Here is a 23731-nt window from a genome sequence, read left to right as displayed (position 1 = left end):
ACAGGCGGAGCTCTGCGGTGTGATTCAGTCGGTGTGCTGCCCCTAAGCTGGCCCCCGGAGGGCATCCTGCCTCGTTGGACATGTGCCTCCTCCTCCTCCTCCTCTATCCTACCAGGCACCCATGTGGAGTCAGTGACCTCATCATCCCCTCCCTCTTCATCGCTGGAGCAAACCTGGCAGTATGCTGCAGCTTGTGGAACATGACTGCCAGATTGCTGTCCTTCTTTAGCATCCCCTCTCTCTGCGCTCATGCTGCGGCCTTCCTCTAGCTGAGTATCATCATCAGAGCCTACAAAACACTGAGCATTTTTTATGGAGCATGAACCCAACACTGTGCTCAAAGAGTTCAGGGGACTCCTCAGGAGGACGTGGTGGCTCTAGGGAAGGAGTCACTGATGATGACATTGAGACGAGTGAAGATGAAGCGTTGGCAGCTTCTTTGCTAGTACCCTGAGCCTGGGTGAGAGAGGATGAGGAGGATGAAGAGGGCTTGGTCATCCACTCTACCAAGTCTTCGGCATGATGCGGCTCAACACGTCCAGCTGCTGAAAAGAAGGACAAGCGTGTCCCATGGCCACGTGCTGATGATGACAATGCACCGCGTCCACGACCAGCACTGTTGTCTCTAGACACAGAGCCTGCTTGCCCTCTTTTATCGGCTCGCACCTGTCTACCTCTCCTTGTTGGCCTTCCAGACATGGTAATGGCCTGAAGGGAGATGGGAAAACCAGCAATTGGGTAGTGTATATTGTGCTGGAGGCACACAACACCCACTAACTCCTGCAGATGGCAGATGGCTCAATTATAGAAGAGCTATATAGGTGGATATAATGGTGTATAGTGCGGACAGGGCACGCAGACAACAGGCACAATCTCCTGCAACTGACTGCAAGCTCTATTACAAAAGAGCAATATAGCTAGCTATATAGGTGGATATAACGGTGTATACTGCGGTCAGGGCACGCAGACAACAGGCACAATCTCCTACAACTGACTGCAAGCTCTATTACAAAGAGCAATATAGCTAGCTATATAGGTGGATATAAAGGTGTATACTGCAGTCAGGGCACGCAGACGACAGGCACAATCTCCTACAACTGACTGCAAGCTCTATTACAAAAGAGCAATATAGCTAGCTATATAGGTGGATATAATGGTGTATACTGCGGTCAGGGCACGCAGACAACACCCACTACAGAAGAGCAAGAACGCAAAATCGGCCAATAACGAATGGTGTATACTGTGTTGAAGGTACACAGAGAACACCCACTAACTCCTACAGATGCCAACACACTACACAAGGCCACCGCGCTGGCGGCCTTATATAGTGTGGGGCGTGTACTACACAGCTTGAGCTATGATTGGCCACAGGCAACCTGCCTGTGGCCAATTATGGCTCTCCTCGCTGCCGGCGCTGTGATTGGCCAAGCATGCGGGTTCACAGTGCATGCTTGGCCAATCATGAGCCAGCAATGCACTGCGATGGCGCAGTGCATTGTGGGCCGTGAGCGCCACACGAATTTGGCGCGAACAGCCCATAACAATCCGTATTCGCCGAACGTGCGAACAGCCAATGTTCGAGTCGAGCGTATGTTCGACTCGAACGCGAAGCTCATCCCTAGTGATAACACATGTTTGAGACTTTTTCACAGCCTAACCACACAGAGGGACCCAAAATCCAAAGAACACCTTCAGGCTTTTATAGGGATATAAATTACATATCTATTTTCCTGACTACCTATCACATTTTTGGAGGCCCTGGAACACCAGGACCGCAGAAACACCCACAAAATGATGACATGTTAGGGATTAAACACACCCAGATATTTGTAGGAGTCATAGTGAGCCTATTGAAAATTTCATTTTTTTTTACACAATTTTTTGGAAAATGCGGAAAGAAAATTAGAATATTTTTTTTTCAAAGCTGTTAATAAGATATTTCTAATGCCGCGTACACATGACCGGACTTTCCGGCAGAAAAGGTCCAACGGAATCATTCCATCTGATATTCCGATCGTGTGTGGGCTTCATCTGAATTTTTTTTTTTTTTTAATTCAGATGGACCTAGAAATAGAACATGTTTCAAACCTTTCTGACGGAATCAATTTCTATTGTGAAAACCGTTTGTCTGTGTGCTGGTCTGACGGACCAAATACGATGCAACGGAAGCTATTGGCTACTGGCTATTGAACTTCCTTATCTAGTCCCGTTGTACGTTATCACGTTCAAATCTAAGGGACTTTGGTACGTTCGTGTGTGGGCAATCCCGTCGGCTGGATCTCCGTCAGGAAGACCGTCAGACCTTTTCTGCTGGAAAGTCCAGTCGTGTGTACGTGACATAACACACATCATGTTCATACAACCTAGAACACCTTCTACTACCTCTCCCCAAGTATGGCCATACCACATTGAAATAAATATGAGGTGGTTATGGATTTCCCCTATTTCTTATAAACATGTATTATCTTGTCTATTCCTATAATTAACTAGTCTACCAGAGCTATAATAAGGCTAATTGTGATGACATAATAACTACAATAACTAACTGTTAGCTATAGAAATAACCACAATGTTCAAGAAGAAAGGGTCTCATTTATTTACAAAGGAAGTAGAAATGCTAACATAAAACACTAAAAGAATACTACAGAGCATAGAAAACAAATGAGCAGGGGTGATACGATACCGTAAGTCCTTCCTTTCTGATTCCATATGCTGGATGGACTTCAGGAGAAAGACGAAAAAACCCAGCTGGCCAATACCTTTTAAATAATTTTCGGACACAACCCACACAAACACCCTCTGCCACCCGTGTAGTCCTCTGTCCAATGAGACACCATAAGAGGCTGTCCTTCGTAACCAACAGGAAGTACAGTGGTACCATGGATTAGAAGCATAATTCGTTCCAGAAGAATGCTTGTAATCCAAAGCACTTGTATATCAAAGCGAGTTTCCCCATAGGAAATAATGGAAACTCAGATAATCCATTCCAGCGGCACTGCTAGTGTATGCAGTATTGCATGTGGCCAGAAGTGTGGGGGGGAGCTGGAGACATACGGAAACAGTCAGCAAGCACTTGGAGCCACTCGGATCCACTTGGAGAGCCTTGGAGACACTAGGGAATGGAGTGTTTCTGTCAGAGAAATAGCAGAAGCCGGACTTGGCAGTATCGGCACTTTCTCGCATGCATGGGCAGTAGAATGGCGCTCCGGCACATTCGGGTGTGTGATACAGCGGAATAGCGCATACGGGTGAGCGATACAGCGTGACAGCACGGGCGCGTGTGCATTAAAGCACGCATAATGTGAAACCCCCTTGCTGGCATATAAAATGCTGCCCAGCCCATTGTCTAATTGCTGGTTTGTCTCTCAGCTTCCTCTGTTCCTGTCTCAAGTTCTGCTATCCTGTGATTGCCTATTGTGACCCGGATTGACCCTGACCTGCCCTGATCTTCTCTAGTACTTTGACCCCGGCTTGTTTAAAGGACTCCTCTACTCTACCTGCCTCCTGTGTTTGACCTTGGTTTGTTTAAAGGACTCCTCTACTCTACCTGCCTCCTGTGTTTGACCTCTGCTTGTTTAAAGGACTCCTCTACTCTACCTGCCTCCTGTGTTTGACCTTGGCTTGGTTAAGGGATGCCTCTACTCTACCTTCCTCCTGTGTTTGACCTTGGCTTGGTTAAGGGATGCCTCTACCCTACCTGCCTCCTGTGTTTGACCTCTGCTTGTTTAAAGGACTCCTCTACTCTACCTGCCTCCTGTGTTTGACCTTGGCTTGGTTAAGGGATGCCTCTACTCTACCTGCCTCCTGTGTTTGACCTTGGCTTGTTTAAGGGACTCCTCTACTCTACCTGCCTCCTGTGTTTGACCTTGGCTTGTTTAAAGGACTCCTCTACTCTACCCGCCTCCTTGGTTTGACCTCGGCTTGTTTAAAGGACTCCTCTACTCTACCCGCCTCCTGTGTTTGACCTCTGCTTGTTTAAAAGACTCCTCTACTCTACCTGCCACCTGTGTTTGACCTTGGCTTGTTTAAAGGACTCCTCTACTCTACCTGCCTCCTGTGTTTGAACTCGGCTTGTTTAAGGGATGCCTCTACTCTACCTGCCTCCTGTGTTTGACCTCAGCTTGTTTAAGGGATGCCTCTACTCTACCTGCCTCCTGTGTTTGACCTCAGCTTGTTTAAGGGATGCCTCTACTCTACCTGCCTCCTGTGTTTGACCTCAGCTTGTTTAAGGGACACCTCTACTCTACCTGCCTCCTGTGTTTGACCTCTGCTTGTTTAAAGGACTCCTCTACTCTACCTGCCTCCTGTGTTTGACCTCTGCTTGTTTAAAGGACTCCTCTACTCTACCTGCCTCCTGTGTTTGACCTCGGCTTGTTTAAGGGACGCCTCTTCTCTACCTGCCTCCTGTGTTTGACCTCTGCTTGTTTAAAGGACTCCTCTACTCTACCTGCCTGACTTCCTGTGTATGACCCCAGCTTGTATTAAGGACTTGCTTCTGCTGGACTTCCTGTGTTTGACCCCCAGGCCTTCTCCAAAGACTCATCCCCAGTCTCTACTTCCCGATCTGTTTTGTTATAGTTCCAGCCGGGCCTCTTACTCCAGATTGGTCCCAAGCCTACCACTGCACGGTGTACCAGCTCTACGAGAGATCTTCACACAAGTCCCATCTACCAGCTGGTGACTCATGCCTCTTTGTGCCCTATACCCTCTGTACCACTTCCAGGGCTAAAGTGCGCTCAGCTCCAAGGGGAGCCGCTCTCAGCATCTCGGCCTTGGTGAGTACCCTGACAGGTTCTGAGTATTTTCAAGTGTTTATGAGTGGCTCTGAACAGCTCCGAACCTCCCTGGTGCCCCTGGACCACTGGCTAAATGCAGTACTGCACATTTTGCTCAGGATGTAAAAAAAGTCAGGATTTAAAAAAAAATAATAGCATGCATTGAGAAACACTCGGAAACCGCGTTACTCACAATCTGAGGTATTACTATATATTCTTTCCCCAAACATCTTCCAGAAAGTGTGTTACGGTCTCTACCAGGTGGCAACATTAGTCCATGAAGAACTGCTTTGACCCAGGTCATCTTCCAGTATATTCTGACCTTTGATTTTGCTGTAATTCAGAAAAACAGCCATTTTGAATCACACCTCACCAGGAGGTCTTAGCTGATGCTCTTCTACCCCCCATACATCACATCAGGAGGCCTGAGCAAGAACATCCTTTAGGAGATGACTTCCCATTTACGTCTCCTTGTTACGTACAACCTGCTGTGTAAACTTTCTGTACTGGCATTCCAAGAAGACTTCCAACATAGGCCAAATGGCTTTATAAACCGGGCAGTAACAATACAGAAATGTATATTAAAGCATGTTGCCCTCTGATGTTGCCCTCTGATAGTGTTGGATTGCTTGTGTACCAGACGCAGGGATGGGCCGAACACCCCTCCCCCCCCCCCCGTTCAGTTTACAGCAGAACTATCAAACAGGAGAAATGTTCTAACCTGTACAGCGAACCCCATGGAACCCCATATTAAAAAAATATATACCTGCATATTTCTACATAACCCTTAATAAGCCTTAAGGCAAACATTTTATGTATGTGTTAACTATTTTGCTATGCTCCGCTATGTGAAATTAAGTTTAAAAAACACAAAATCATACGAAAAATGTAATATATGTCACCAAGCTTCACTCCAGAAAAAAACTTTCAGTGTAGAGCTAAGAGGGACAAGGCAAAGAATTCAATCTGTACTGTTTATCACCAATAACACTTCAAAACTGAATTTGGTCTGGAAACTGGAAATTTGGGTTTTTGTTTTGGACTTCAGATGCCGTAAATCAGTAGTCATAGTGCTTAGTGCTCATAACAGTCGCCTGTCCTGAAGTGGTTAAGTACAATGGAAAATTATTCAAAAAGTGTTTACACAGCTTGCTCTGTGCTTTAGATGTTGGCACCAAATGAAAACCTATCACATACAGAAGAGTATATGCAAAGTCACTCATGAGACCGATCTCTGAAGACTATTTCCATAATTCCAACTCTAATTATATCGTTCTGTCTGCCATCACTGGACGTGTCCCGTCATCTCTGTCCGGAGATCACACCAAACCTCAACATGGTGTACCTGGACTCCATATCTATTTTGATCTCTTCAGTCTTGGGACTTGGCTTGGCAATCCCTTCTAACACTTGTATTGTGATGGGTAACCTGGACCTCATCAGAAAGAAAGGGAAGTTGAGTCCCACCGATGTGATCTTTCTGGGGAAGGGGGTTGTGAATATTCTCCTCCAGTGTGTGCTGAATCTACAGGGAATGATCTTTGTCTTTTCTCCTGCAATCTTATCCATTATACAAGTATATGTGTTTGTCTCTACATCAGTTTACTTCCTGACATATTACAGTTTCTGGTTGACCTTCTGGCTCTCGGCTCATTACTGTACCACCATCACCAATCTCAGCTATGGGTTCTTCATCTGGTTAAAGAGAATTGTGTCCAATTTCCCGAGTCACCTTCTATTCCTGACAGCACTTGGGATGTTCATTGTGAGTGTCCCATGGTTCTGGATTGTGTATGCAGAAAGTCCTCTCCAGTCTTCGGAGAACAGTACAGGAGCTTCAGTTCTTGTCAGTCTTTCCTATTTTGTGCCTGCAAACACCCTAGGCTGCATCCTTCCATTTTGCCTTAGTCTTCTGTGCCTGGTCCTCACTTCCTCCTTTCTGCTCAGACACATCTGGAGGGTGAAGAATAACGACTCTGGATCAACACGTCCAAATCTTCAGGCTCATGTCACTGCACTGAGGACAATCTTCTTCTTACTTCTCATGTTTACAATCTTCTGCCTGTCTCTGGTGCTTCTGTTTCTTGAAAATCCATCACTGATTATAATCATTTGGAACTTACGATTATTATCTCCATCGGTGGAGGCCGCCGTCATCTTCCAGGCCAGCAACAAGCTGAGAAGGATCATTCTGAGAAGATTCTGGACCAGAAGCTGGAGGAACACAGAGGCTTAAAATGTGGAGGATCCAAACCTTGAATATCTAAAAAAAATGACTATAACATTTTTGTGATAGGGATTTTCTAGGCAAAGCATTTAGTTTTGGATGGACGGATTCTACCCCATGTCAAGTTTTAATTGCTTTCTATGAACCTCCAAAGTTTGTCCCGGTGATCACTATCACTGGGGCTGAAAGTGATGATAAAATCCTACATTTGGAGCCGTCAGCAGAGCAGAAATAGAGGGGGAACCTTCCAATGGGGACGCCTGTTCTGGGGACAACTCTCTAAGAGAGGACCTCACTTTGGAGACATTTCCTCTAATGTCTTGTCATGTTGTGTGTATAGAAGAGAAAGTGACGATACAGCTTTTCAAAGGGACACAAATTAAAAATAAATAAATAAAAGCTTTGTATTCTGTGTTGTTCTTGTTGTATCGGTGTTGCTCTTGTTGTATTGGTGCTGCTCTTGTTGTATCGGTGTTGCTCTTGTTGTATCGGTGTTGCTCTTGTTGTATCAGTGTTGCTCTTGTTGTATTGGTGCTGCTCTTGTTGTATCGGTGCTGCTCTTGTTGTATCGGTGCTTCTCTTGTTGTATCGGTGTTGCTCTTGTTGTATTGGTGTTGCTCTTGTTGTATCGGTGCTGCTCTTTGTATTCTGTGTAGCTCTTGTTGTATCAGTGTTGCTCTTGTTGTATTGGTGCTGCTCTTGGTGTATCGGTGTTGCTCTTGTTGTATCGGTGTTGCTTTTGTTGTATCAGTGTTGCTCTTGTTGTATCGGTGTTGCTCTTGTTGTATTGGTGCTGCTCTTGGTGTATCGGTGTTGCTCTTGTTGTATCGGTGTTGCTCTTGTTGTATCGGTGCTGCTCTTTCTATTCTGTGTTGCTCTTGTTGTATCGGTGTTGCTCTTGTTGTATCGGTGCTGCTCTTGGTGTATCGGTGTTGCTCTTGTTGTATCGGTGTTGCTCTTGTTCTATTGGTGTTGCTCTTGTTGTATCGGTGTTGCTCTTGTTATATCGGTGCTGCTCTTGTTGTATCGGTGTTGCTCTTGTTCTATCGGTGTTGCTCTTGTTCTATCGGTGTTGCTCTTGTTCTATCGATGTTGCTCTTGTTGTATTGGTGTTGCTCTTTTTGTATTGGTGTTGGTCTTGTTGTATTTGTGTTGCTCTTGTTGTATTTGTGTTGTTCTTGTTGTATCGGTGCTGCTTTTGGTGTATCAGTGTTGCTCTTGTTGTATCGGTGTTGCTCTTGGTGTATCAGTGTTGCTCTTGTTGTATCAGCGTTGCTCTTGTTATATCGGTGCTGCTCTTGTTGTATCGGTGTTGCTCTTGTTGTATCGGTGTTGCTCTTTTTGTATTGGTGTTGGTCTTGTTGTATTTGTGTTGCTCTTGTTGTATTTGTGTTGCTCTTGTTGTATCGGTGCTGCTTTTGGTGTATCGGTGTTGCTCTTGGTGTATCGGTGTTGCTCTTGTTGTATCAGTGTTGCTCTTGTTGTATCGGTGCTGCTCTTGGTGTATCAGTGTTGCTCTTGTTGTATCGGTGTTGCTCTTGGTGTATCGGTGTTGCTCTTGTGGTATCAGTACGTCCCATTCTAGTTTATGGGAGGTTGGTAAGCAGGCATAGGCAATCCTTTACTCGGTTCCTACTGATTGGGCTGTGGGCAGCACAGGAGGCCACTAAGAGGACCTGCTGTGGATCTTCTGGAGCTGGGGAACCAGATCTATGTGTTGAAGGGGCTCGGGATTCGGGAAGGGGGTGAATTTAGTCAAGATGAAAAAGACCAATAGAAAAAATCATTTAAAAACCTGTAAATATAGGGTCCCAAACCCACCACTGATTAACCACTTAAGGGACCAGAAGGATTTGCCCCCTTAAAGTCGAGGGCCATCGATATTAATAGCATTAATATTAAAAAAAAAAATTACTTATCAGCAACCCCTGTTGCTAGGCAATCTTCCTAATCTGCCTCTTCCAATTCCACGGCACTTCTTCCTCTTCAGTGAGTGCCCCCGTTGCCTTCTGGGACATGTGTGTGTCCCAGAAAACAATGGGGCCATTCACAAAGCGCCGCGGGATGCATGTGCAGTAGGAAACGGGCAGTGAAGCCGCAAGGCTCCACTTACTGTTTCCCTTCGTTAAGATGGCGGCGCCAATAGCCGATCCGATGGACGGATCGGCCTCTGGGAGGGGCCAACATTGCAGACTCACTGGACAGGTAAGTGTCCTTATTAAAAGTCAGCAGCTACAGTGTTTGTAGCTGCTGACTTAAAGAAAAAAAAACACAGCCGGAACGCCCCTTTAATGACCGGGCCATTTTTTATGATATGGCACTGCGTCACTTTAACCACTTAACAACCGGCCCATAGCCGAATGACGGCTACAGGGCGGTTGTTTAACTCTGGGAGGCTGTCATATGACGTCCTCCCAGAATTCCGCTCTCGCGCGCCCCCTCGGGCGCGCACTCGAGAGCATCCGTGATATTGTGGACCCGGCGCATCATGGATCACGGTAAACGGCCGCTCATCGCAGCCGTTTACCACGTGATCGCTCTGTCAAATGACGGAGTGATCACTTGTAACCAAACCGGCGTCATGTTATGACACCGGTTCCTCCCTCCCCCTTTTTGTACCAATCGGTGCAGCGGAGGGGGAAGAGATCGGTGTCAGTAGCGCTGTGGGCTGCATCTGCAGTGCCCACATCGCTGCTCACCGAAAATTAACCCCACCGTACCCTGCCATTACTCTGCAATACTCTGCTGCAATACTCTGCTGCAATACTCTGCTGCAATACTCTGCTGCAATACTCTGACTCTGCAATACTCTGACTCTGCAATACTCTGACTCTGCAATACTCTGACTCTACAATACTCTGACGCTGCAATACTCTGACGCTGCAATACTCTGACGCTGCAATACTCTGCAACACTCTGCTGCAATACTCTGCAATACCCTGCAACAACACTCTGCAATACACTGCAACAACACTCTGCAATGCTCTGCAACACCCGCCAATACCCTGCAACACCCGCCAATACCCTGCAACACTCTGCAATATCCTGCAACACCTGCCAATACCCTGCAACACCCGCCAATACCCAGCAACACCTGCCAATACCCTGCAACACTCTGCAATGCTCTGCAACACCCGCCAATACCCTGCAACACTCTGCAATGCTCTGCAACACCCACCAATACCCTGCAACACTCTGCAATGCTCTGCAACACCCGCCAATACCCTGCAATGCTCTGCAACGCAATACTCTGCAATGCCATACTCTGAGATATCCAGTCATACTCTGAGATACCCAGTCATACTCTGAGATACCCAGTCATACTCGGAGATACCCAGTCATACTCGGAGATACCCAGCCATAGTCGGTGATACCCTGCAATACCCTGCAATACCCAGCCATAGACGTCTACCGACTCGCCAATACGATCAAAGCCAGAATCTTTTTTTTTTTTTCAGGCCTCCCAGCTTAGAGGTGAGATGCGGGGTCTTATTGACCCCATATCTCACTGTAAAGAGGACCTGTCATGCCATATTCCTATTACAAGGGATGTTTACATTCCTTGTAATAGGAATAAAAGTGATCAAAAAATTTATTTTTGGGGAAAAAAATGTCAAGTAAAATGAACAATAAACTTTTTTTTTTTTTAAAGCGCCCCTGTCCCCATGTGCTCGCATGCAGAAGCGAACGCATACATAAGTCCCGCCGCCCACATATGAAAACGGTGTTCAAACCACACATGTGAGGTATCGCTGCGAACGTTAGAGCGAGAGCAATAATTCTAGCCCTAGACCTCCTCTGTAACTCAAAACATATAACCAGTAAAAAATGTTTAAATCATCGCCTATGGGGATTTTTAAGTAGCGACGTTTGGCGCCATTCCACGAGCATGTGCAATTTTTGAAGACATGTTAGGTATCTGTTTACTCAGCATAACTTCATCTTTCACATTATGCAAAAATTGGGCTAACTTTACTGTGTTTTCTTTTTTTTTAAGCACAAAACATTTTTTTTTTCCAAAAAAAAGCATTCGAAAAATTGCTGCGCAAATACTGTGCGAGATAAAAAGTTGCAACGACCACCATTGTATTCTCCAGGGTGTTTGCTAAAAAAACATATATAATGTTTTGGGATTCTATGTAATTTTCTAGCAAATAAATGATGATTGTTACATGTAGGAGAGAAATGTCAGAATTGTCCTGGGTGCTCCAGAACGCCTGATGGCGCTCCCTGCATGTTGGGCCTCTGTATGTGGCCACACTGTGTAAAAGTCTCACACATGTGGTATCGCCATACTCGGGAGTAATAGCAGAATGTGTTTTGGGGTGTAATTTGTGGTATGCATATGCTGTGTGTGAGAAATAAACTGATAACATGACAATTTTGTGAAAAAGAAAAGTTAAAAAAATCTTGATTTTGCAAAGAATTGTGGGAAAAAATGACAACTTCAAAAAACTCATCATGCCTCTTACTAAATACCTTGGAATGTCTTATTTCCAAAAAGGAGTCATTTGGGGGGTATTTGTACTTTTCTGGCATGTTGGGGTCTCAAGAATTGAAATAGGCCGTCAGTACTTCAGGTGTGATCAATTTTCAGATATTGGCACCATAGCTTGTGGACTCTATAACTTTCACAAAGACCAAATAATATCCACCAATTTGTACTTATTTTTACCAAAGATATGTAGTGGTATAAATTTTGGCCAAAATTTATGAAGAAAAAATTACTAATCTGCTAAATTTTATAACAGAAAAAAAGAAAAATTCATTTTTTACAGAATTTTCTGTATTTTTTCTTTTATAGCACAAAAAAAAAAAAAAAAAACGAGCCGTGATTAAATACCACCAAAAGAAAGCTCTATTTGTGTGAAAAAAAGGACAAAAATGTCATATAGGTCCAGTGTTGCATGACTGAGTAATTGTCATTCAAAATGTCAGAGCACCGAAAGCTGAAAATTGGTCTGGTTATTAAGGGTGTTTAAGTGCCCAGTGGTCAAGTGGTTAACTAACAATAGCGCGGTCGTGCTACGTTGTACCCAAACAAAACTGACGTCATTTTTTTCCCACAAATAGAGATTTCTTTTGGTGGTATTTGATTACCTCGGCGGTTTTTATTTTTTGTGCAATAAACAAAAACAGGCCGACAATTTTGAAAAAAAACTGTTTTAATTTTTGTTTTAATAAATATCCCAAAATTAAAAAAAAAAAAACACATTTCATCACCAGTTTAGGCCGATATATATTCTTATATCTTTTTGGTAAAATAAAATCACAATAGGCTTATATAGATTGGTTTGCGCAATCGTTATTGCATCTACAATATAGGAGATAGATTTATGGCCTTTTTTATTATTATTATTTTTGTTTTACTAGTAACAATGCCGATCTGTGATTTTTAGCAGGACTGCGACAATCTTGGAAAAAAAAAAATATATATTTTTTACTTTTTGCTATAATAAATATCCCCCCAAAACATGTAAAAAAAACTAATTTCTTCCTCAGTTTAGGCCGATATGTATTCTTCTACATATTTTTGTTAAAAAAAAATTGCAATAAGCGTATATTTATTGGTTTGCACAAAAGTTACATTGTCTACAAAATAGGTGGTAGATTTGTGGCATTTTTATTATTTTTTATTGTTTACTAGTAATTGCAGCGATTTTTAGTGGGGCTGCGACATTGCGGCGGACAGATCGGCTACTTTTGCCACTTTTTTGGGACCAATGACATTTATATAGCGATCAGAGCTATAAAAATGCACTGATTACTGTATAAATGTCCTGGTAGGGAAGGGGTTAACACTAATGGGTGATCAAGGGGTTAAGTGTTCCCTAGAGAGGTGTTTCTAACTGTAGGGGGAGGGGAACTGGCAGTAAAGAGAGATCACTGATTACTAGGAACAAACAATCTCTCTCTCTTCTGCCCTGTCAGAACAGGGATCTGTTTGTTTACATTGACAGATCCTCGTTCTGCCTCTCTGTGGAGAGATCGCAGGTGGCCGGCGGACATTGCACCCGCTGGCCATGAGCATCGGCTCCCCCATCACGCCCGCTGTAGCTCTTGAAAGGACCGCCGTACAGCTACAGCCATTTGCGGGAAACGTGCCAACCTGCCACCATATAATGACAGCGGGTTGTCGGCAAGTAGTAGTTAAAAGGCAGGCAAAAAATCCTAAGCCCTTGTACACACGGTCGGACATTCCGACAACAAAATCCGTCGGATTTTGTCCGACGGATTTTGTCCGAAACTGGTGTTGCATACACACGGTCGGACAAAGTTGACGGAAAATCCGATCGTACATAACGTGGTGACGTTATTTCGTTACGACGGGACTATGTTCAGGCTAGTAGCCAATAGCTTTGGTCTAGGAATTTGATCTGAGCATGCGTGGCACTTTGTCCGATCGGAATTCTCTACAAATGATCAGACAAAGTCTGATCGGATCATGTCGTCGGAAAATTTTATAGCCCAGCTCTAAAACTTTGTCGGTTGGATATTCCGACAGAAAGAGTCCGATGGAGCCCACAGACGGTCGGATTATCCGGCAACACGGTCCGATCGGACATTTTCCAGCGGAATGTCTGACCGTGTGTACAAGGGCTTAGAAAACAGTTTTATTTGTATCCCGAACAGTTCCTGTGACATTTGTGGCTGCAATCTTTCTTGGTCTACCTGACCTTGGCTTGGTATCAAAGAGCCCCTAATTTTCCACTTCTTAATAAGTGATTAAACAGTACTGACTGGCATATTAACCACTTAAGGACCGCCGTATTGCCATTGTACGTCATCACAATGGCACAGGCAGGCACAAGCACGTAGATGTACGTGCCTGCCTTCCAGCGGGTGGGGGGTCCGATCGGACCCCCTCCCGCTGGATAGGGTGGTCTGTTTCCCTCCCGGAGCGATCCGTGATGAGGGGATGGCCATTGGTTTCTGGCCACCCCCTCTGGATCGCTCCTGACCAATGACGTACTTCCTCCCACTGTGTATTGTTTACACAGGAAGGAGGAAGTGATGTCATTCTCCTCGGGGCGGTCTTTTTGACCGGACTACGAGGAGAAGACACAAAGTAAGTGCACCAAAACACTACACTGACACATAGGTACACATAGGTACACAACCCCCCCCCCCGATCGCCCCCCGATCGCCCCCCCTCCCCCCCCCCCCAGTCACAGTGTCACTGATTGCATTGATCATTTCTTTACTGATCAATGCATTCAGTGTCAGTTGTAACAGTTAAAACTGTCAGGGCAGTATTAGGTCCAGGGTAGCCCCCTATCACCCCCCAATAAAGATTTAACCCCCTGATTGCCCCTAGAGTTAACCCTTTATCGCTAGGTACCCGATATACTAACCAATAATGGTTTTAACCCCCTGATTGCTCCTAGTTAACCCTTTCACCCCCTTTTGCCAGTGTCACTAAGCGATCATTTTTCTGATCGCTGCATTAGTGTCGCTACTGTCGCTAGGTAGCTAGTTATTTTTTTTAGGTTCACCGCCAGGTTTTTATAGCGTTAGGTACCCCCATATACTACCCAATAATGGTTTTAACCCCCTGATTGCCCCTAGTTAACCCTTTCACCCCCTTTTGCCAGTGTCACTAAGCGATCATTTTTCTGATCACTGCATCAGTGTCGCTACTGTCGCTAGGTAGCTAGTTATTTTTTTAGGTTCACCGCCAGGTATTTATAGCGCTAGGTACCCCGATATACTACCCAATAATGGTTTTAACCCCCTGATTGCCCCTAGTTAACCCTTTCACCCCCTTTTGCCACTGTCACTAAGCGATCATTTTTCTGATCGCTGCATTCGTGTCGCTAGTGTTGCTAGGTAGCTATTTTTTTTTTTAGGTTCACCGCCAGGTTTTTATAGTGCTAGGTACCCCGATATACTACCCAATAATGGTTTTAACCCCCTGATTGCCCCTAGTTAACCCTTTCACCCCCTTTTGCCAGTGTCACTAAGCGATCGTTTTTTCTGATCGCTGCATTAGTGTCACTAGTGTCGTTAGGTAGCTAGTTATTTTTTTAGGTTCACCGCCAGGTTTTTATAGCGTTAGGTACCCCCATATACTACCCAATAATGGTTTTAACCCCCTGATTGCCCCTAGTTAACCCTTTCACCAGCGATCACAGTATAAGTGCCACTGGTGACACTGGTTAGCCAGTTAGTTATTTAGGTTCCCCGTCAGGTTTTTATATAGTGCCAGGGACCCCCATATACTACCTAATAAAAATTTGAACCCCCTGATTGCCCCTAGTTAACCCTTTCAGCACTGATCACCGTATAAGTGTTACGGGTGACTCTGGTTAGTTTGCTTTTTATAGCATCGGGGCACCCACCATTTATTACCCAATAAAGGTTTAACCCCCTGATCACCCGGCGGGTGATATCAATTAGGTTTTAGGGTCAGGGTCTGCGTCGCCCCAGGCAGCGCTAGGCTAGTGCCAGTACCGCTAACACCCACACGCAAAGCATAAACCTCCTGTAGTGGTATAGAATCTGAACAGATCAATATCTGATCTGATCAGATCTATACTAGCGTCCCCAGCAGTTCAGGGTTCCAAAAAAACGCATTGTTGGCGGGATCAGCCCAGATACCTGCTAGCAATGCATTTTGCCCCTCTGCCCAGCCCACCCAAGTGCAGTATCGATCGATCACTGTCACTTACAAAACACTAAACACTAAAGAGTCAGGCCTGATCCCTGCGATCGCTAACAGTTTTTTTGGTAGCATTTTATATTTAAATCCGGAAGGCAGTGCTTGGTTTTTGGGGTCTCGTACGTGGCTAGGCTCCCAAAAAGTCCCCCACATGTGGTATCCCCATACTCGGGAGAAGCAGCAGAATTTATTTTGGGGTGTAATTTGACTTATGCCCATAGCATGTGTGAGCAATATATCATTTAGTGACAACTTTGTGCAAAAAAAAAAGTTTGTAATATTCCCGCAACTTGTGACAAAATATAAAATATTCCATGGACTCAACATGCCTCTCAGTAAATAGCTTGGGGTGTCTACTTTCCAAAATGGGGTCATTTTGGGGTGTTTTGTGCTATTTTGGCATTTTATGGCCTCCTAACTGTGATAGGTAGTGAGGAGTCAAATCAAAAATTTGCACCCTTAGAAATCCTGAAGGTGGTAATTGGTTTTCGGGGTGCCGTGCACGACTAGACTCCCAAAAAGTCCCACACATGTGGTATCCCCATACTCGGGAGAAGTAGCGGAATATATTTTGGGGTGCAATTCCACATATAACCATGGCATGTGTGAGCAATATATCATTTAGTGACAACTTTTTGTAAAAAAAAAAAAATTTTTTTTTTGTCATTATTCAATCCCTTGGGACAAAAAAAAATATTCAATGGTCTCAACATGGATCTCAGCAAATAGCTTGGGGTGTCTACTTTCCAAAATGGGGTCATTTGGGGGGGTTTTGTGCCATCTTGGCATTTTATGGCCTTCAAAACTGTGATAGGTAGTGAGGAGTAAAATAAAAAATGTATGCCCTTAGAAATCCTGAAGGCGGTGCTTGGATTTCGGGGTCCCATACGTGGCTAGGCTCCCAAAAAGTCCCACACATGTGGTATCCCTGTACTCAGGAGAAGCAGCAGAATGTATTTTGGGGTGTCATTTCACATATGTCCATAGCATGTGTGAGTAATATATCATTTAGTGACAACTTTGTGCAAAAAAAAAAAAGTTTGTAATATTCCCGCATCTTGTGGCAAAATATAAAATATTCCATGGACTCAACATGCCTCTCAGTAAATAGCTTGGGGTGTCTACTTTCCAAAATTGGGTCATTTTGGGGGGTTTTGTGCTATTTTGGCATTTTATGGCCTTCGAAACTGTGATAGGTAGTGAGGAGTCAAATCAAAAATTTGCACCCTTAGAAATCCTGAAGGTGGTGATTGGTTTTCGGGGTGCCGTGTGCGACTAGACTCCCAAAAAGTCCCACACATGTGGTATCCACATACTCAGGAGAAGTAGCGGAATATATTTTGGGGTGCAATTCCACATATAACCATGGCATGTGTGAGCAATATATCATTTAGTGACAACTTTTTGTAAAATTTTTTTTTTTTTTTTGTCATTATTCAATCCCTTAGGACAAAAAAAATAAATATTCAATGGGCTCAACATACCCATCAGCAACTTCCTTGGGGTGTCTACTTTCCAAAATGGGGTCATTTGGGGGGGGTTTGTACTGACCTGCCATTTTAGCACCTCAAGAAATGAGATAGGCAGTCATAAATTTTAAAGCTGTGTAAATTCCAGAAAATGTACTCTAGTTTGTAGACGCTATAACTTTTGCGCAAACCAAAAAATATACGCTTATTGACATTTTTTTTACTAAAGACATGTGGCTGAATAAATTTTCCCCCAATGTATGACTAAAATTTAGTTTATTCGATTTTTCTTATAACAAAAAGAAGAAAATATATATTTTTTTCAAAATTTTCGCTCTTTTTCCATTTATATCGCAAAAAATAAAAATCGCAGAGGCAATCAAATACCATCAAAAGAAAGCTCTATTTGTGGGAAGAAAAGGACGCAAATTTAGTTTGGGTGCAATATTGCATGACCGCGCAATTACCAGTTAAAGCAGCGCAGTGCAAAATTGGAAAAAGACCTCTGGTCCTTAAGGTGTTTATTGGTCCGGGGCTGAAGTGGTTAAAGGCTTTGGTTATCTTTTTATATCCTTTTCCATCTTTGTAAAGTTTCATTATCTTGTTACGCAGGTCTTTTGACTGTTCTTTTCTGCCTCCTCATGGCTCAGTGTCTAGCCTTGTTAGTGCCTCCATGTGAGAGATAACAAACTCATTGACTATTTTTACACAGACATTTATGCCGCGTACACACGATCGGACTTTCCAGCAGACTTGGTCCGGCGGACAGGAATCCGGCGGACAATTCGATCGTGTGTGGGCTCCAGCTGACTTTTTTTTCCCCCCAAAAGTCAGACGGACCTAGAAATAAAACATATTTCAAACCTTTCCGACGGACTCAAGTCCAACGGACTAAAAATCAGGAAAAAACTTTCGTCTGTGTGCTAGTCCGACGGACCAAATACGACGCAAGGACAGCTATTGGCTACTGGCTATTCAACTTCCTTGTTTAGTCCCGTTTATGCCATCATGTTCAAAATGAACAGACTTAGTCCGGTCGTGTGTGGCCAAGTCTGTTTCATTCAGAAAGTCTGTCGGTCGGTCGGGAAGACCGTCGGACATAGTCCGCCGAAAAGTCCGGTCATGTGTACGCGGCATAACTGTGATTTAAAAAGCCACAAATTGTGGGAAATTAACCTTTGATTGCCATTTTAACCCCTGTGTGTGCCACCTTCTGTGTCTGTACCGAGGCCAAACATTCCGGGGTATGTAAACTTTTTATCAGGGCCATTTGGGTGATTTCTGTTATCATTATGATTTAAAAAGGATCCAAAAAAATGATGATAATAAATGGTTTCATGTGATCGCTATCCTTAAATAAAAGAGAGTTTTTTGGCACGATCGGTCATATTTTCGATATTAATGCCAAATTTTCACACGTTCTGCCAGGGAATGCAAACGTTTGATCGCGACTGTATTACCGATACATAAGCTTGGATGAAGGGGGGTTGCTGAGCCCCCAAAATGTGTTGGACTTTCTATAGCAAATAAACATTTTTATTCAACAATTCAAACTGTTGTGATGCTCTCATTCCTCTAAGCCCTTGTACACACGGTCGGACATTCCGACGGAAAATGTCCGATCGGACCGTGTTGTCGGATAATCAGACCATGTGTGGGCTCCATCTGACTTTTTACATCGGAATGTCCGACCGACAAAGTTTGAGAGCTGGATATAAAAAATTTCCGACAACATGATCCAATCAAACTTTGTCCGATCGTTTGTAGAGAATTCCGATCCGACAAAGTGCCACGCATGCTCAGATCAAATTCCTAGACCAAAGCTATTGGCTACTAGCCTGAACGTAGTCCCGTCGTTACGTACGAACACCATCACTTTCCGATTGATCGGATTTTCTGACAACTTTGTCCGACCGTGTGTATGTAACAGTTTCGGACAAAATCCGTCGGAAAAAATCCGACGGATTTTGTGGTCGGAATTTCCGACCGTGTGTACAAGGGCTTATACCTTAGTGCTATATCTGAGGGTCCTTGTTGGTACCCCAACTGATGGCGAACAACCTCTGAAGACTCAATCTGTGTCCACAGATCACACATTCTAGTTGAAGGCGCCTACACTCCACATGTGACATATCATGGCTGTCTGTAGGTCGGGTCCGGATAACAATGAGAAATTTAGGCTCTGCTGACTTTCTTCTATTTCCTCTGGAAAAGTCTCCAATCTCCTTTCAGATCTCACAGATGTTCAAAGTCAACTTGCACTCTCGTTGCTTCTCAACCACCTTTTTCATCAAAATCTTGTCCAACCTTACATGGTTGTCTTAAATACAAAGAATTACCGCTCCAAGGTAATGACTTCTCCCAAAAAAGCTGTCTACAAAGTCTATGACTAAGCACCATGTTCGTGTGAAACATGTCAGCAGCTGTGCAGTTAGTTTGGTTACCAGCCTAGATGCTATGATTTTAATTACATTTTTGAAATAAAGTTGAATAATTCAGAGTGCGGCTATCCAGCTACATCTTTTCTACTTCAGTTCCTGTTGCAAACAGAGCCAGCACCCTGTGGGATTGTGGAGACAGCTGTTTTAAGAGAAGTCATTACCTTAGAGCAGTAATTCTTTGTACAAGATCTCACAGTCAGGCTCCACCTTTCTGCCTCTGAGATGTGTAGCCCGAGTGAGTGCTCATTGAGTCATTGAGAGCAGTTGAACAGCTGCTGAGGGAGGAGCGGTGGGAGGAGTTGGAGAAAGACTTTTTTTTTTTTCTTCTACAATCCATTCAGATTGCTCGGGCTCCCTGGTGGCCGGGCCCGGTATAACAGGGCCAGTTGTACTGGCTTATCAGCGGCCCTGCTCCCCAGGACTCTGCAGTCACTATATCTGCTCTCCCCAGGACTCTGCAGTCACTATATCTGCTCTCCCCAGGACTCTGCAGTCACTATATCTGATCTCCCCAGGAGCCTGTATTCACTATATCTGATCTCCCCAGGAGCCTGCATTCACTATATCTGATCTCCCCAGGATTCTGCAGTCACTATATCTGATCTCCCCAAGACTCTGTATTTACTATATCTGGTCTCCCCAGCACTCTGCAGTCACTATATCTGATCTCCCCAGGACTCTGCAGTCACTATATCTGATCTCCCCAGGAGCCTGCATTCACTATATCTGATCTCCCCAGGAGCCTGCATTCACTATATCTGATCTCCCCAGGATTCTGCAGTCACTATATCTGATCTCCCCAAGACTCTGTATTTACTATATCTGGTCTCCCCAGCACTCACTATATCTGATCTCCCCAGGACTCTGCACTCACTATATCTGATCTCCCCAGGACTCTGCATTCACTATATCTGGTCTCCCCAAGACTCTGCAGTCACTATATCTGATCTCCCCAGGAGCCTACATTCACTATATCTGATCTCCCCAGGACTCTGCATTTACTATATCTGCTCTCCCCAGGACTCTGCACTCACTATATCTGATCTCCCCAGGATTCTGCAGTCACTATATCTGATCTCCCCAAGACTCTGAATTTACTATATCTGGTCTCCCCAGCACTCTGCAGTCACTATATCTGATCTCCCCAGGACTCTGCACTCACTATATCTGATCTCCCCAGGAGCCTGCACTCACTATATCTGCTCTCCCCAGGAGCCTGCACTCACTATATCTGATCTCCCCAGGAGCCTGCACTCACTATATCTGCTCTCCCCAGGAGCCTGCACTCACTATATCTGATCTCCCCAGGAGCCTGCACTCACTATATCTGATCTCCCCAGGACTCTGCACTCACTATATCTGATCTCCCCAAGAGCCTGCACTCACTATATCTGATCTCCCCAGGAGCCTGCACTCACTATATCTGATCTCCCCAGGACTCTGCACTCACTATATCTGATCTCCCCAGGAGCCTGCACTCACTATATCTGATCTCCCCAGGAGCCTGCATTCACTATATCTGATCTCCCCAGGAGCCTGCATTCACTATATCTGATCTCCCCAGGAGCCTGCACTCACTATATCTGATCTCCCCAGGAGCCTGCACTCACTATATCTGATCTCCCCAGGACTCTGCACTCACTATATCTGATCTCCCCAGGACTCTGCACTCACTATATCTGATCTCCCCAGGAGCCTGCACTCACTATATCTGATCTCCCCAGGAGCCTGCACTCACTATATCTGATCTCCCCAGGAGCCTGCACTCACTATATCTGATCTCCCCAGGACTCTGCACTCACTATATCTGCTCTCCCCAAGAGCCTGCATTCACTATATCTGATCTCCCCAGGAGCCTGCATTCACTATATCTGATCTCCCAGGACTCTGCATTCACTATATCTGATCTCCCCAGGACTCTGCAGTCACTATATCTGGTCTCCCCAGGACTCTGCAGTCACTATATCTGGTCTCCCCAGGAGCCTGCATTCACTATATCTGATCTCCCAGGACTCTGCAGTCACTATATCTGATCTCCCCAGGAGCCTGCATTCACTATATCTGATCTCCCCAGGACTCTGCAGTCACTATATCTGGTCTCCCCAGGACTCTGTGGTCTCTATATCTGATCTCCCCAGCACTCTGCATTCACTATATCTGGTCTCCCCAGCACTCTGCATTCACTATATCTGGTCTCCCCAGGACTCTGCAGTCACTATATCTGATCTCCCCAGGAGCCTGCATTCACTATATCTGATCTCCCCAGGACTCTGCAGTCACTATATCTGGTCTCCCCAGGACTCTGCATTCACTATATCTGCTCTCCCCAGCACTCTGCAGTCACTATATCTGGTCTCCCCAGGACTCTGCATTCACTATATCTGGTCTCCCCAGCACTCTGCAGTCACTATATCTGGTCTCCCCAGGACTCTGCGGCCTCTATATCTGCTCTCCCTCAGTACACAGAACATGTAAATCCAATTATTTTAGTAAATATAAAGCTGCTAAATACCTTTTCTCATCAGCAGTATATACCCTGAAAATAAGACCTACCCTGACAATAAGACCTACTAGGGCTTTAACTAGAGCTTATTTGAGGAGTAGGGCTTATAATGCAGCTATCACCGACAATCACTCTAGGTCTTATTTTCGGGGAAACAGGGTAACAGTCTTGTGATTTCTATCGGTGTCTGGTTATAGCTTACTATGTTAATGTTGATGTCCTTTCATTTCTATTTTTGGAAATATTTGTGTTATCAGCATTAGGGATGGGCAAACGGTTGGTCCTGAGCATAAATTCTGGCCGAACTTTGGTTGTTCGGATCTTCTGCGAACAATATGCGGTGTTCGCGGGAAAACTCAAAAGTCGCCTGTTAAAGTCTATGGGACACGAGCATGAAAAATCAAAAGTGCTGCTGCCACAACTGAGATATCCATCTCTTCAGGCGCTGGTCGGCTGTACGATAACGGTGGTCTCCGCAGCGGATTCGCCATGAGATCATCGCTATCGGCGGCGGGAGAGGTGACACCCCCCTCCAGCCGCCCTCCCGCACCTTCCGCCGCTTACCGGAGCCTTCGGTAGCGGCGGAGGCGATCGGGTCCTTTTCCTAGCTGGGTATGGAGACGAGTGAGGCTAAGATGGCCCCCAGTCGTCTCTATACCATAGGAGGGCGGAATTGACGGCAAAACGTCACTTCTTCCCATACCTCTTAGCCCTTGTACACACGGTCGGAGAATCCGTTGGAATGTGTCCTATCGGACCGTGTCGTCAGATAATCCGACTGTGTGTGGTATGCATCGGACTGATTCCGTCCGAATCTCCATCCGATCCAATTTTCCAACATGTTGGAAATATTTCCCGACCAACTGGGCCGGTCAGACCTAATCCGATCATGTGTAGAGCATTTTCATCGGACCAAGTGCCACGCATGCTCAGATCAAATTCCTACATCAAAGCTATTGGCTACTAGCCTGAATGTAGTCCCATCGCAACGAAATTACGTCATCACGTTCTGAAAGATCTGATTTTTCGCCAACTTGGCCCGACCGTGTGTATGCAACAGTTTCGGGCAAAATCCGACGGATTTGGTTGGCAAAATCTCTGACCGTGTGTACAGGGGCTTAAAGGTATATATTTTTTTGTCATTTTTTCTTTTTTTTTTTTTTTTTTTTTTTAGTCCAAATATGAGATCTGAGGACTTTTTGACCCCCCAGATCTCATACTTAAGAGGACCTGTCATGCTTTTTTCTATTACAAGGGATGTTTACATTCCTTATAATAGGAATAAAAGTGATCCTTTTTTTTTTTTTTTAAAACATTGCAAAAATAAATAAAATCAATTAAAATAAATAAGAAAAAAAAAAAAGGTTTTTAAAGACACCCCGTCACGTCACGAACTTGCACACAGAAGCGAGCGCATACGTGAGTAGCGCCCGCATATGAAAACGGTGGTCAAACCACACATGTGAGGTATCGTCGCGGTCGGTAGAGCGAGAGCAATAATTCTAGCCCTAGACCTCCTCTGTAACACAAAAAAATGCAACCTGTAGAATTTTTTAAATGTCGCTTTTGGAGATTTTTGAGGCTAAAAGTTTGACGCCATTCCACGAGCGGGCGCAATTTTGAAGCATGACATGTTGGGTATCAATTTACTCGG

The 23731-nt window shown here is 44.7% G+C and overlaps 1 protein-coding gene across 1 annotated transcript; it reads left to right on the top strand.

Moving 5' to 3' along the window:
• The first annotated feature begins 6111 nt into the window (after nucleotides 1-6111).
• On the top strand, nucleotides 6112-7011 carry LOC143925597 (taste receptor type 2 member 40-like). The gene has a single exon (XM_077450071.1). The coding sequence runs from the start codon at nucleotides 6112-6114 to the stop codon at nucleotides 7009-7011; it is 900 nt and encodes a 299-aa protein (XP_077306197.1).
• Nucleotides 7012-23731: the final 16720 nt, after the last annotated feature.

Source organism: Lithobates pipiens, unplaced genomic scaffold (assembly GCF_037356315.1).
Source record: "Lithobates pipiens isolate NorthernLeopardFrog02 unplaced genomic scaffold, aLitPip1_a1.2 Scaffold_22, whole genome shotgun sequence".
Lineage (NCBI taxonomy): Eukaryota > Metazoa > Chordata > Amphibia > Anura > Ranidae > Lithobates > Lithobates pipiens.
This window is presented reverse-complemented; position numbering and strand designations above follow the sequence as displayed.